Source organism: Spinacia oleracea, chromosome 4 (genome assembly GCF_020520425.1).
Source record: "Spinacia oleracea cultivar Varoflay chromosome 4, BTI_SOV_V1, whole genome shotgun sequence".
Taxonomy (NCBI): Eukaryota; Viridiplantae; Streptophyta; class Magnoliopsida; order Caryophyllales; family Amaranthaceae; genus Spinacia; species Spinacia oleracea.
The window spans coordinates 163,816,665-163,832,711 of NC_079490.1; the positions used below are offsets into that span (position 1 = coordinate 163,816,665).

At 34.6% G+C, this 16,047-nt stretch overlaps 1 protein-coding gene, 1 long non-coding RNA gene and 1 other non-coding gene across 5 annotated transcripts; all 3 read left to right on the forward strand.

Moving 5' to 3' along the window:
• The first annotated feature begins 6,826 nt into the window (after nucleotides 1-6,826).
• LOC110802241 (21.7 kDa class VI heat shock protein) lies at nucleotides 6,827-8,849 on the forward strand. Of its 3 annotated transcripts, none has more exons than XM_022007681.2 (3): nucleotides 6,827-7,227; nucleotides 8,118-8,302; nucleotides 8,639-8,849. In XM_022007681.2, exons 1-3 carry the CDS (start codon nucleotides 6,921-6,923, stop codon nucleotides 8,765-8,767), a joined length of 621 nt encoding a protein of 206 aa, XP_021863373.1. In that variant the 5' UTR covers nucleotides 6,827-6,920; the 3' UTR covers nucleotides 8,768-8,849. The 3 variants fall into 3 exon arrangements, with proteins under 3 accessions (XP_021863373.1, XP_021863375.1, XP_021863374.1); XM_022007682.2 differs by having other exon boundaries at nucleotides 6,830-7,227; nucleotides 8,124-8,302; nucleotides 8,639-8,829; XM_022007683.2 differs by lacking the exon at nucleotides 8,639-8,849 and having other exon boundaries at nucleotides 6,829-7,227; nucleotides 8,118-8,486.
• A 613-nt stretch (nucleotides 8,850-9,462) lies between these two features.
• TRNAA-AGC (transfer RNA alanine (anticodon AGC)) lies at nucleotides 9,463-9,535 on the forward strand. Its single transcript has one exon. It is a non-coding gene; the product is annotated as a tRNA-Ala (tRNA).
• Nucleotides 9,536-12,651: 3,116 nt separating this feature from the next.
• LOC130471669 (uncharacterized) lies at nucleotides 12,652-14,126 on the forward strand. Its single transcript, XR_008932122.1, has 2 exons — nucleotides 12,652-12,965; nucleotides 13,774-14,126. It is a non-coding gene; the product is annotated as an uncharacterized lncRNA (long non-coding RNA).
• The last annotated feature ends 1,921 nt before the right edge of the window (nucleotides 14,127-16,047 follow it).

Sequence of the window (16,047 nt, forward strand, 5' to 3'; positions counted from 1 at the left end):
TTGCAGCCAAAGAAATCACAATTCTGACAGTAGCCAGTTTGGCAACTGGTGAAAACGTTTGAGTGAAATCTTTGCCTTCAACCTGTTGATATCCAATTGCCTTCAATCTGGCTTTATATAGGAAATACCTATTTATATTATTATTATTTTATTACAAAAGTTGTTAGAGGTTGTTGAGGAGAATATGGAATACTCCTTTCATGCAAAATACCCTTAGAAGCAATGAATGATCTACATGATTTCTTGACAATCTCAGTGCCATTATCTGATCTAATCTTCTTGGCCTTTTTATTGAACTGTGTTTCAATCATGGATACAAATTCAGATACAACTCTTTCAACTTGCATTTTGTTATGCATCAGATAAGTCCAAGTAACCCTACTGTGATCATCAAGAATTGTTAAGAAATAAGAAGCACCATCTAAGCTTCTGGTTTTGTATGGACCCCAGAGATCTAAGTGTATCAAGTCAAAACACTCAGATGCTTTACTGTTGCTAATAGGAAAGAGAGATTTATCATGCTTAGAGTTGTAACACACATCACAATTGTATTCTGAAATTCCTCTGCAATATTCATCATTTACATGTTTCATTTTGGACAGTGATGCATGAACTAGTCTAGCATGAAGAAGATCAAGACTATCTCTATCACTATTTTTAGGCTTAGAAATACCAGTAGCAGTTTTATTTGGCAAACTAATCATGCTCACATTATTCACAACTTTCTCAGCAACATTAGCTATTGTACTACAACTTGAAATATGACAATCAATGCTAGAACTTCTCACAGCCTTTGAAGATTTGTTCTCTGTAGGTTTGACAAAATAGTAGAGACCATGTCTCCTTTTTCCAGCACCAAGCAGCACAGAATTAGAGGGTCCTGGAAACAATATCCACTTCCAGTAAATATGACATTAACACCAGTATGTTCAATTAATCTACCAACAGATAATAGGTTGTGTCTAAAACCTTTCACCAGCAAAACATTTTTCAGCATCAGATTGTCCCCTAAAAAGGTATCACCAATGATTTCAACACTCATTTGAGTTCCATCTGGCAAACCAACCTTAATAGGAATATGTAGAGTTTTCTTATTTATCAGTATACCTTCATCATAGGTCATGTGATCACAAGCTCTAAAATCCACAATCCACAAACACTCATCAGGCAATTTACTCACAGTATAATTAAAAGAATGAGATATTGTACCTGCATAGTTGGCATAAGAATAATTGGTGCCACTGGTTTCACCATTCTGAGTTTGTTTGCCCTTCATTGCTTTCATAACTTCTTGACAGATGACATTCAGCATCTCATTGCTCACATTTCCAGCATCTCCAGTAGTATCATCCAATGGATTGTCTCCAATTTCAGAAATACTGACGTTAGCTGCCAGTCTACCTCCACTAGACTGGGTAGACTGAGTGCATTTAGATGCCTTGATTGAATTATACCAACCAGGATATCCAATCAGCTTGAAATATTGATCAGCTGTGTGTCCCTTCCCTTTGCAGTGAGAACAAACTCTGCTCAGTTTCTCCTTCTTTAATTCCTTCCAATCTTTCTTTCCTGATCCACCAGTGAACCTTTGAAACTGTTGTCCTCCTTTAGTAGTTTGAGCAGCCATATCACTACTACTCATGACAATTCCTTTAGATGATGTGTTGTTCATTTCCTTCTGCTTTTCTATTTGTTGTGTGATAGAAAACACCTTATTTATGCTTGGTAATGGATCCATGGACAACACATTAGTAACTGTTCCTTCAAAATCTCCATTAAGTCCAAGCAAAAACTTCATCATCTTATCTTCTTCCTCAAACTCAGCTATCTTTTTCAAGAACAAGCAGCTACACTGACTTAATGCACCACAAGTGCAAGAAGGAAAGGCCCTTAGATTCTGCATTTCATCCCAAAGTTTCTTTAATTTTCCATAGTATGTAACTATGGTCATGTTTTCCTAATTGAGATTATCAATTTCCTTCTTCAATTGATAGATCAAAGGTCCATTTGACTGACCAAACCTTTCGTTCAGTTCTTTCCACAATTCCACAGCATTGTCAATATATCCAAAATCATCAGCAAGCTCATTGTTCATAGAACTTAGTATCCAGCTAACTACCATAAAATCCACAAGTTTCCATTTAGGATAATCTCTATGATTTACAGCTGTTTTTAGTATCTCACCATTAATAAAACCTTCTTTATTCTTAGCTATCAATGCACGCCTAACATTTCTACTCCAGCAAATGAAATCCATGCCATTAAAAGCTACAACAACTAAGGAAGCAGTAGGATTATCAGAATTAGCAACGAAGAATGTATCAAAATTACCTCCACTGTCTCCATTGTGCATCTGAGAATCAGCATTTTTGGAATTCTCAATCTCCATTGTGTGTAGCTAATGATCAATCAGAACACTCTCGATCAAGATATCACAGTTTGCGCAAGAAATTTCGCAATTGCAAGAAATTTCGCAGCAAAGAATCTAAGAAATCTCACAATTTCAATGTGTTGATTTCAGAAAATAACGAAACCTAAATCTCAGGAGAGAGATTTGGCTCTGATACCATGAAGAAGATCAGAGGATCAAAACTGGAGAGAATTTGAGAGAGATAATAAGATTTTTATTATCTGATTTCTTCCTTGACAAATAAGCCAAGGTTGCCTTATATACAAGCTAGCAAGTCCCAATGCTAACAAACTCTAACTAACTCAACAACCTCTAACAACTTTTGTAATAAAATAATAATAATATAAATAGATATTTCCTATAAGATAAATTCAAATAATATAAGTTCAGCAAAAATAAGTTTTTTTCAGACATTTTCACACACAAATAAGTCTATTCCAGACAAAATAAGTTTTTTTCAGATAAAATAAGTTCATATAAGTTCAGATTATTTCAGTTAAGTTCAGATAAGTTCAGATAAGTTCAGTTAAGTTCAAATAAGTTCAGATAATATAAGTTCAGTCAAAATAAGTCCAATAGAACAAAGTCTTTATAAAATATAATCTTTTCTCTATCCCCAACACCAAATCCAACACCAACAACACTTGAGCATATTTAGCAAACACCAAAATTTTACAAGTATGCATCATTTTTTACATTTCCACCAGCTCATTTGCAATTGTGCTCATTTGTCACATATCAAACACTCTTTGCATCAAATTGGTTTTCCATTTGGTGTTCATGAACACCAAATGTTGCATGGTTCTCTCTCTCTCTCTCTCTCTCGCTCTCATCACTCTACCTATTTTAAATTCCCTCCGTTTTTGTACTTGTATCACTTTGACTTTGACACTATTCATATATTAAGTCCGACTTGAACTTTCTTCCAATATATAATAATCAAAAGTTATTATGTAAATTTTTGTTGGATTAGTTACAATATTTTCATAATATCAACTTTTAATATTTTTCACAAATACAAAAATTAGAAATATTTAATGATCAAATAATGTATTAACAAGTGTGCCGGTCATGCAAAGAAAAAAACCCCGATTAAAAGTAGTTTTTATTCAATTCTCTCTCTTAAACACATTTTTTGATGTTTGCTAAACATGCTCTATGAAAATCTGAGTACAATAACTTTGTATGATATTTAAAAGTGTCACCCTACTCAGTACTCACTGAAGCAATTGCAAAAAGACGTACCAATTTAACACCACTTTTTTAATTCACTTGATTAATCTTTATGCAAAACTTTTCAGTACAGTCAGATTTAGCACAATAAACAAACTGATGGATACTACATAGTACATACTACATATTTAGCCATGATCTCAACTATTTTGGTGGTGCACTAACCACTTCATAAAGTGATTGCAATTTTCTTAAGGTGATCAAGACAAAGCATCTACCAGATTGATCCAAACCCTCCTTTTAAGAAAAAATAAAATAAATTAAAGAAAAAAGATGCTAAAACCAAAAGACAACCATACTTCACTTTCTTTGTGAAGATGCAAGAAGATGCCTCATCACTAACACACACCACAAAAAGTCATGGCAAATATTCTCTTCTCACGTTGCATGTTACATTCATGATCATCACACTATAGAGCAATATTACCTTTACCGTTAAAGGCCAATTCTTGTAAAAGATCGTCTAACTGATAGAAGACCGTCTGATAAAAAGACACACTCTATCACAAAAGGCTATTTTGTGCATGACAGCATTCGATCAAAGCATGTAAAAAAGAAGAATATTAGCTGAAAAGACATTTCATGAAGTATTAGAAACTAACTTTACCTTTAATGTGGTTATTTTAGAGAAATTTAATCAATTTATAAACGAGGTGCATATCCGGTTTTCTACTTCCTAGTACACAAAAACATCAATCAAATAGCATAACTAATTAAAAGGTCATTTAATTTGCAGTGCACAAACAATTTAGCCGTAAAGAAAGGAAAGGTACAAATGTACGCAACAAGACCAAAGCTAGGGCCGAAGCCGAGCAAGACGAAGTAAGGGTAAGGTCTAAAGGTCAATATCTTCCTAGACATAACAATGTGGTATTTTCATCGGATTCTAAACAGCCTATCTATTATAGCTACGTAGTACTTCGTATATGTTTTAGCCAAATAATTTCTCCAGGCAATTGATTGATGAATGATGGTCCAATATCGGGGAGGAGGGGAGCCGATGAGAGAGAAAGTTGAGATGCATATTGGGGAGGAGAGCCGTGTATTTTACTAACCAGTTCTTGACCCTGTATTTTCATTGCAACGTTATTGGGCTTTTAAGAAATACCCTATAAGAGCCCTATACATAAATACCCAATAAGAGTTCTGTCCAATAAAAGGATAAAGGGTCAAGACCCTTTTAAAACTGGCCCGACCCTGGTGTCCATTGGACTACCCTGTCCAATAACCAGGTCTAATGATGAATATTATTAAATTTTAGCGAAATATGAATGGATCTGGGCAACCCAATAAGGAGGAGGAGTGTTCGATCCACGTATAATCCTAATGGAGGTTCCACACTAAAACAATTGGCAATAGTGGGAGAAACTCCTCAAGCTTATAAGATGGTATTTTCACTTCAGTTATAAAAGACCCAACAAATCTGGGCTCTGATACCGAATTGAATTCAGCAAAATATTAATGGGTCTGGGCAACCCAATAAGGAGGAGGAGAGTTCGGTCTACTTATAAGCCCAATGTAAATTCCACGCTAAAATCAATCTATTACTATATACTAAAAGAGACACCAGGAATGACACGTATCATTTCCTGGTGAAAAATTTTCCCGCCAAAAATTCTTTCCTAAAAAGACATAATTATTTTATTCTTTTTTATTTTCTCTCCTTTTGTATTAATGTTTATATATGGAAAAAAATATTATGGAATATGTAATTATTAAAATTTTGGTAAAATTTTAGTCAAACTGTCATATATATCAATAATAGAAAATATTCTTACTCGATATTTTGGTCAAATTAGCATATTAAATATATCAAATATTTTAGTCATATCATCATATTAAACATATAAAATATATAATACGTAGTAAGTTAAAATATGATGTAATGAGTATATTCGAGATTATTAATTACGCAATAGATTTAAGGGATAAATAATTCAATTAAATTTTTTATTAAAAAGATGGTCAAATAATAATTTTCAAATATCCGTGCGTGCACGAGACCTAATCTAGTTAACAATAATTGGGAGTAACTCCTCAAGCTTATAAGTTGTTATTTATAGAAAAATTTGTCATAAAGGACCTTTTAAAGTCCAAAAATTGTGACAAAGGACCTTTTAGAAAAAAAGTTGTGAGAAAGGGCCCAATTCAAGTTTTTTGTTGTGAATAAGGACCAAAAGCCATTTTCCGGTGGTCAATGCCGATTTTCCGGCGTTGACTGGCACGTGGCTTGCATGTGATTCATTTTTTAACGAAAAATATATTTTTTAAAGCAAAACATATAACATTCACTAAATGACAAAAAATATAAAAAAGATAAAAGTACCATTTCAGTACCATTTCGTTAAAAAGAGTATCATTTCAGTACCATTTCGTAAAAACGAGTAGCATTTTAATTAAAACAAGTACCATTTCGTTAAAAAGAGTACCATTTCATTAAAAAAAAAGTACCATTTCATTAAAAAAAAAGTACCATTTCATCAAAAAAAATACCATTTCTTAAAATAAAAAATTCCATTTCGTTTACCTCTTCTGGTGTTATGCATTTGCTAACACATAACGGTTGACCGCCGGAAAATGGCATTTGGTCCTTATTCACAACAAAAAAATTGAATTGGGCCCTAACTCACAACTTTTTTTTTAAAAGGTCATTTGTCACAATTTTTGGATTTTAAAAGGTGTTTTTTGACAAATTTTCCTTATTTATATGTAGGTGTGCTTAAGCGGTATATGTTATACAGGTGGCCTTAAGGCTTAATTAAGTAGTCAATCCTGGTTTACTCGCTATAATACAAGCATTAACAATTTTACACAGGTGTGAGACTAAGAGAATATATGCAGAAAGAACATATATACAAGGTCAAATTCTAGCTTTTGCAACCCACAACAATTAGAAGATCATGAGGTAAAGATCGATAGCAACAAGTGAAATGATATTCACCCTGTAATCAAGTTTGCAAAATACAGAAATGTGTGCCTGTAAATCAAAACTACAAAACCACCGCGAAAATATAAAGCAGCATTTCCTAGCTTCAACAAAGAGATGCCAGTAATCAGATAGTGATGCAGAAAGAAATATTCTGCATGTTATGAGTGTTATCTTTAAATTCCTGAAAAAAGATTCTAAAAGAATTTGTTCTTCTTTTTAACTTTTTCTTAAAGATTTTTCATTCAAGACTATAAGAAGAATAAAACTAAAACTACACTCCAACAATATACCAAATTCCTCCCATACATACTCATCAAAACTTGTTACAAAAACTCTTCCTACATAAAGATGGCAGGTAGCAGAAGAATTGAAGTTCTACTGGAAGATCAGACACCACATAAATGGATCGTTCCACTTACTGAAGATAATTTCCAAGCTTTCTTTTCAAAAGGAAATCAAACAGTTCGAAAGGTATTTGGTGAGGGCTCTCTATTCAGTCCTATGCTGTTTGGGAAGTTTTTCGATCCCTCTGATGCTTTCCCTTTGTGGGAGTTTGAGGCTGATGTTTTGCTCTCTGTTCTACGAGCCTCTGGTTGTTGTCAAGTTGATTGGGGTATGAATGATAAAGAGTATGTACTGAAAGCAGAATTACCAGGTACAGTCTTTTTTTTCCCAGAATTTCTCAACATGTTTTTGGCTAGCTGTCAAATATACTTGTATCTTTATATATATATATATATGTAATTGGTATACAAATTACTGTACTGTTTTTAACTAATTACAAAGTGCTAATTACCAAACATGTTTTTGGCCTGTTTGGCAATTGGTTGTCGGCTGGTGGCTGTTTCGCTTGGTTTATTTGACCGGCGGTTTGTGTTGCCTTTTTTATGTTAGCTGTTTGCCTGTAGATTTGTTAAAATGTGTTTGGTAAAGTTAGATGTTGGCTACGAGTTGTTTTGCACAAAATGTAATTAACAAAATGAAAAGCCAACAACCAATATAAAAAGCTACTCTTACTAGCATTTGAGTTTTGGCCGAAAAACCGTCTTGTTTGGTAATTGGCTTTTTGTTGGCTTTTTCATTGCTTTTTGGCTTTTGGCTTTTTCATGTGATCAAACAGCAAATATAGATGTTTGGTAAGTTGCTTTTTCTTTGGCTAAAAACCCGATTTTTCTGGCAAAATCCAAAAGCTAGTAAGAATAGCTTTTCTACATTGGTTGTTGGCTTTTCATTTTATGATACAGTTAGTAGTCAACAACCAACTTTACCAAACAAATTTTTAGAAAATGTATAGTCAAACATCCAACATAAAAAGCCAACACATACTGTCAGTCAAACAAGCCAAGTAAAACAGTCACCAGCCAACAACCAATTGCCAAATAGGGCCATTAACCAAACATGTATTATTGGCTATTTGACTACATAAAAAAGCCAAAAGCCAATGAAAAAGTCAGTTACCAAACAGGCCATAGTCTACTGATGAGCGATCAGATGACTATTGCTGGAGATAAGTTAATAACACAATTGGTATATATGCTTATACAGGAGCAGGAGCAGGAGCAGGAGAAGATTGTGTACAGGTTTGTGTGGAGAAAGGGAAAATTCTTGAAATTAATGGGCAGTGGACTGATCATCATAAGGCAAGGGACTGGAAAAGCGGTCATTGGTGGGAACATGGATTTGTTAGAAGGATTGAAGTTCCAGAGAACGCGGATTGGAAGAAGACCGAGGTAACTGTAAAAAACGACATAATCATAGAGATTAAAATACCTATGAAATCATCAGCTAGTCCAACTCGGAAAAGTGATGATTCTGAATGAGAATTTGTTCAGTGCTTCTATCTGTAAGTTGATGAATCATACAAAACATCATGATAAAGCCATAATAATAAGACATATTTTTGTTTTTATTGGAGCCAAAGCCTTAAAACATTCATTCTGCAATTCAATACTCACAGTTAACAGGAAGCATACAGAATGACAGGATGCAGATCAGACATTCAGGAAACATAAAAAGTGTTAACTGAAAACTGAATGTATTATGGGTTTTCTTCTGTTCTTTTACAGGATAATGCAGAGAAGTATAAAGAGCAAGAGTGTAGATTACAAGAGGGGAGAATATTAGTTACTGACATAATCAAATCGCTTCTCTGCACATTGGTGTTGGAAGTAGTAGTATTAACCACAAGGAATTGAAATTTCTGATGAAGATATCATTCATTAATACGTGTGAATATAATGATACGGCTTACCCTAATACGGGTGCCTGGAACTCATATATATAATAATATCGTACAGTAGTACAATTACGAGTATACCCTTAAGTATCCTCTGTTACACCCCTCAAATCTGTGCAGGGGGAACCACGTGCAGATTGGACCTTAAAAACTCAAAACACTGACCTGACAAACCTTTCGTAAAAATGTCAGCGGTTTGTAACTCAGTAGTACAATTACGAGTATACCCTTAGTATCCTCTATTAATACATACTCTATCAAACTAGCTCCATCTTCAGCAGCAATGCATTGCAGATTTGCAGAACTGTTACTAGGTAAACATCATGAAAAACACGTGTGTAAATCATAAAGATTACAGAGCTGTGGATGTCAGCACACATGTGTTTGTGATCACATCAGTAGTGGAACTCAGTCGTTTGCTTCTGAGTTTCTTTCAAACACAACGAAACCATAGATATTCGGTTCATATATATGAATCACAACTAAGCTAGGAGATGTAAGTTAAAAGCTGCAGGTTACACCGATTTCTGAAGTGTAGGCAGCCAAAGAGAAAAGAAAACTGTAAAACAATTAATAATTTTAAGGAACTGCAACACACTTTCAAGATAATCTTAGTTATCTCAAGTACAAAAGTATAATTAAGCCTATCAAATAGGGGATGTAGCTCAGATGGTAGAGCGCTCGCTTAGCATGCGAGAGGTACGGGGATCGATACCCCGCATCTCCATTTTTATTACCCTAACATAACGGGTGATTTACTGATTTAGACCAATGGGCTTTTCTGGACAAGAGTTTTTCGCACACATCACCAATTATCCACAAATTCCATGAATAACCAAGCAACTTATACCATTTTTTTTTTTTTTTTTTGAAAAGGTAAGAAAAATAGTACATTAGGAGCCCCTCCGCACGAGGGTTACTCCTAAATAAGCAACTTATACCATATTATCATAGGAAGTGGAGTACTAAGATAGTAAAAGTTTTTTTTTTTCTTTTTTTTTTCTTTTTTTTTGCGCGAATGATTCACAAGTGCAAATAATGTAAAATGGGGCAAAAGATTCAAACCTAAGACCTATATACACAAAGCCTCAGTGTTCACTAGTAGGCCACAATATCTTTGGTCTGGTCAAAGTTTTGTCTTAACAAACGTGAATGTAAAGAGTCGAACCTAAGACCTATTATACACAAAAATTGAGTGTTAACTAGTAGGCCACGATATCTTTGGTCTGGTCAAAGTTTTGCCTTAACAAACGTGAATGTCGAAGTATGTAGCTTTAAAAAACATAAAGTGAGCATAGTACTCTCTACTTCTGTAGTATCTGATGGTACACATAACACACTTCATATTATGTGTAATGGTTGGTTGGGTAGAGGATGTTTGTCATTCCATCTTAGGGAATAGTCTCATTTCATGTCGCTTGAAGAAGCAATCCACTATGACACTATCTCAAACTCTACTGATGAATCCGGAAATAGGCTTGATGCTGAAGGAAATAGTGCCCTTGGTCCAAATATGCATATAATATTAAGTCTAATAAATGCGGTTCAGTATTAATTAACAAGTTAATAATTCAGTGAGATCAAGTGAGCTGAATGCCTAGCTAGAGGCCGCTTCAGTTCAAGTGGAATTAATTATATTAACCCACAGCTTACTCTTGACTGAACCCGTAGGGTCACACAAATAGTACGTAAACGGATCAAGTATTTAATGGCATTAAATACTCCATCTATGGATATTCGGAATCGACGGATATTGGTTTCAGTGGGAGCTGAGATCATCACAAGCAAAAAATAAATACTCCGGAAACGATGATATTGCCGGAAACGGAAATATGGATCGTATCGGAAATATAAATATTATCCAAGTCGTAGATGTTGCCGGAAACGGAAACATGGTACGTATCGGAAAATATTATCGGAAATGGAAATATTGCCGGAATCGGAAATATTGCCGGAAACGGAAATATTGTCAGAATCGGAAATATTATCGGAATCGGAAAATAATTCCGGAAACAGAAATATTAAATATTTGTTCGAAACGGAAATTAATTCCGGAATCGGAAATATTAAATATTGTTCGTATCGGAAATGAATTCCGGAACCGGGAATTTAATCGGAAGCGCATCGTACGAATTAGCATCGGACGAGGCTTGCTAGACGAAGGCCCAGCACGAAGCCAGGCCCACGCCCAGCAAGCCGAGCGCCCAACACGAAGGCCACAAGCCTCGCCAGGCCCAGCGCAAGGCCAGGCCCAGCAAGGCTGCTAGCGCGCGCGCTGAGCGTGCTCGTGGGCTGCGAGGCAGCGCTCATGCGTGTGGGCCGCAAGGCCTGCGCGGTGCGTGCTTCCCTCGTGGTCGTGCGACGCTCGTGTTCGTAACGAATCCTAATCCTATCGGAATTCGTGCATTGATTAAACCCTAATCCTAAAATATTAAATTTATTATTTAGAGTTCTAATAGGATTCTAATTAATAAATCCATATCCTAGTAGGATTATAATTCCTTTCCATAAACTCTATAAATAGGTGCCTAGGGTCACATATTTACATCGAGATTTGAAGTATTCAAAAGGTAATTTTTCAAGCAAAAATCAGCCAAACACTTGCAACCCAAATAGCCGAAATTCCTAGTAACCTTAAGGGCGATTCTAGTTGGTCAAGCTTAAGGCGGATCCGGACGTGCTGTGGACTATCTACGGAGGGACGACACTTGGAGTCCTGAAGACTTGTTCTTGTTCGGTTCGGGCGCAGCTAGGGAGGGCACGCTACAAAGTGTATGCATCTGAATTATGCTAAATGATTATGTGTAAATAATATGTGTAAACACAAATTTAAGAGTCTGCAACAATAAGAGAATCAAAATATGTGAACAAAATATATTTTATTAATTTTCTGTATTTGGGATACAATCTCTAATATTTGGTCCTCTGATTCGATCTCCACTTTGAACTTGACTTGGTTCACGGACTGATTTGATTTGTACTTGAATGAGGGCCTTTGGGCTTGATCTCGTTCAAGAATGTTGATGTAGAAATAGAACGACACGCCAGTTTTGTTGCTTGTTGTTCTTCTTCTACTGGAAGGATTTGATGTTGTTCACGAACCAATTTGATCTTCTCGAATAAGGGCCTCCAGGCTTGATCTTCTTCAAGGTTGATCTTCTAGAATAGAACTGCACGTCAATTTGGATGCTTGATGTTCTTACTGCACGTCAATTTGGATGCTTGATGTTCTTCTTCTAGGGAGAGAGTTGTGACTTGACTGGCAAGGAGAGTATTTGAGAGTTTTTTAGGTTTTGCCGTCTGTTTCTCCTCCTCTGAGAAATGAGGTAAAGTACTCTATTTATAGAGTGGGGCCTTTAGGGTTTTGATGTACATTGGCCTTTTGTTTGAATTTGGTAGTCATGACCCATTTAAAATAGTGTTCCCATTTTTCTAGGTTTGAACCATTTATAATGGGTTTAATTAAAATTACTAAAATGGGCTTAAATAATTTACTACTCCCAAATTAATAATTTTAATCGACCATCAATAACTACCGAGTCAATATTTTGACCAAATATTTTCCAATGTGGCACATACACAAATTTTCCGCGCCTACAAATTGCCCCATCGAGACTGAGTCACGTACACGATTTTGGGTGTTTGCTCGTGATTGAGTCTCGAACTTTTTATTTAACATAGATTTAGCTCACACCACTTGACCCAATTATAACCAACTTCTTGTACTTGGGCTTGATAGTTTCAATTCTTGTATGGGCTGACCTTGCTCTCTTTCTTATTGAATTTAACGCTAGTCTACTTGAAATGAATTTAGGAACTAAGTGTTCCAGGCCCAACGAAACGCTCACACATTATCCTTTTTTTTTTGAACAAAATGAGTTTGTGAGCTAAAGGACTCTATTAAAAAAAACCCACGTAGTGCTTATCTTCTACGAAGTATTTTGTTTTTTTTTTTTTTTTTTTTTTTAAAGAAAAGATAAGCATCAAAACTCCATGAAATGCTATGATCATCAAACAAATTCTATCTCATTTAGAGAGTCAACTTGTGCGACACTCTCGAATCATATCGTTCTTCATGGATATAAATATCACCCTTTTGACGATCGTTCCGTAAATACAATGTGGTTTTTCCTATTATGAATCATCAATTTTGGAGCGTAAGTATTGAATTGATTATGTAATTCAACTAATTGATTTGTTGACCATTATTACCTTAATTGCTTCCTCCATTTATGGCCTAATTGATGACCAATTAATAGCCTTCCATATTTGTTGATCATTTTGGCCTATTTAAAAAGGCAATTGATTCTTCCTCCAGACACAGAAAAAGAAAACTTTATTCATTTTCTCAAAAAACAAAAACACAAAATCGACCATTGTTCTGGGCATTGCTTAAGGGTGTTCTCAATCTTCGTATCCGTCCACACCGGAAATGAAGAGTCGTGTAACCCTGGGGGTTGATTGCCATGAGTCCGTGTGTGTAGCGGGGCAATTTCAACTTTAGGGCAGTGATTGGTGTCACGCCACGACATAATTAAACATAAGCCATTCTAATTTAATCTGCTATTAGTCATATCTCCTACAATCTAAAGTTGAATTTTATTTTTATTATTATGGCTAGTAGTATTGTGTATGTTGTTACTATGATTTTATGTCCAATTTCAATTCATTCTATTTATTTGTTAGATCGACATTCAAGGGTTTGATAATAATATCAAAAACGAATATATATTGGCGTACATGTTTGTTGTATACTGGATCTTGATTTTTATTCTTTGCTACTGTTCGGTATTAAGATTTGGATTTGGTTTTTTCTTAGTTTCTCTCATTTTGATGGGGTTTATTTTTACTAAGGCGTTGTGTTGCTTTGAGTTTTTTTTTTTTTTTTTGATGATATGTACCAGTATTGAATTTTGATGTTGATTTGGTGGATGAATTGATCTTTGGTTATTATATAATTTGTAGGGTTGGTTTGTTGGTGTGATTACAGTAGTATACTTCGTATTTGATTTGGCGGATCGAGCGGGAGTGTTTCAGGGAGTTGACTAGATTGGGATGTTCTATTTAGGTTTGAGTAGTGAACTACTCCGTATTCTTTTTCATTTAGTCAAAGATCAGAGGTGGAAAAAAAATAGCAGTTTTAAATGGAGTGATTGCTCATTGCTGGCCCTCATTGCTCAGTTTAGTAGGATGCTTCAAAAGAAGCATGGTTGCACACTTGTACTTTTGGACGAAATTAGTGGGCTGATTTTTGTAACAATCATATTAATGTCTTTCATGATTTTGCTTCTATTTAAGATATCTTCTTGATTTTCTCACCTTATTCATTTTTTTTAATTGTTACGTTTTGTCAACCTCTCTGGCTTTTCGTTTATGGTTTTAGATGACTTCTTTATCATAACCTTTCCGGTAAATCTTCATTATTGACATAATTTTGGGTACATCCATAAGCAAACCGACGATATTATTCACTTTATTATTTACCTTGAAATTTTGTAAGCATAATCTTTGTTCGGATAAGAGGAGCATAGTCAAGGCTTTAAACAATAGAGTGTTGGTTAACCAAAATCAAACGATTAGTCAAGTTTACGTAGATTGACTCCCGATTCACTTTGTCCAAGATACTATATAAAAGGGGTGTTTTTTTAACTGAATTATTTTGTGTCAATCTCTAACTAATTTATATGTATACAATCTCCCTTGTGTGGTATTATTTTGTCAAACTCTTTATGTTGGTGAATGTGGGGGGTTTTGTGAGTTAGTTTTTGAGGCAAATGAGTAGTTTTACTATCGGGAATACATAATGGGCAATAGGATTAATTCAAAGGATGATCTAGTATTAGCAAGTTGATTATTGATCCTTATTTTATTATTTCTATTATTCTTTTGGGTCATGATCGATTAGGAAATATTTATGTTTTTACTCTAAAGGAGTATGAGTTCATTGTGTTATTTCCTAATCTTGCTATCAATGGTTATGATGTTTGTGAAATCTTTGATAAGTTTATGTCACGAGAAACCCTGTTAGTGTGTGACTAAAGGGGAAATTGAATTATGAGAGTTAATTCATGAGAACTTTAAAGTTTGGTAGAGTGAATTTGTAAGTCATATATATTTATATATTTGTTTCATATACTTGATTCTCGAGGTATAACATATCATTACCTTTGAAAGACCTAGTTAAGGTGGATTCATTTATTTTTCTTGCATTGTTTATTAAGATGTAGCAAGTTATATTTTGTGGAATAATAAGGTCATGAGGTGTTTTCTAATAATGAATAAGACTCTTATGTTGTATGATTAATTCATAAGTATAATTTGACGCTAATTTCTTGTGAGTTATCAATTAAAGTGGACATATAAGTGTGTTATGGTCTATTATACTTGAGGGAAGTGAGACTCGTCAAACCATGAAGGAGTCAATCTCTAATCACAACCTTTAAAATTGTTCTAAGAGGTGACTTTGTTGAGGCTAAGGACAAGCTAGGTTGGTGATTAATGGGTTATCTAAAACCTTAGTGTTTAATTAGCTTAGTTACTTCCAATTTATATTAAATTCATGAATTTATCCTGAGTGGATTTGATGCATATGTGTGTTCAAATATGATTGACTTTGATCTTGTTCATATGGCTTGTGTGGATCATTTTTTGTTGCAATGTACACGCATTAATGCTTCATATGAGATTACTATTTTTTTATTTTTCACAAACAAGATGAAAGATACAATGGGACAAATAAGTTGGTAAAGGTACTACCAAATTGAAATGAGTATGTGGTGTTTGGTAATATAACCAATTGAGTGACCATCATTATAGTATGTTCCTAGCATATTATTGTCGAAATTTATGTGGAAATAATATTTCATAAATTGAATATGCTAACATGTTTGAAGTTCTAATGGTTTATGTTTGGTTATCGACTTGATATTGTTTATGTGGTAAGCAGAATATGTAGATAATCTTGTATTGCAGGTGGAGAATATGAAGTGGTCTCCATTAATTACTGAAATGTACCTTGGGGTGATGGTCAAACGAATATGTTTGAGATGTTCATTAAGTAATAGAAAGTGATGAGTCTATTATGGAGTTGAGTATCCATATCAATGGATTCTACCATTAGGAAAAAAAAAATTGATGCTAGCTAGCTCATTGTGGGGGTAAGGTGATTTTTCTGTTTTTCGTCCACATTTTTATTTACATATTACTATGTATGTGGGTTGTCATGTACTATGAGTTGAT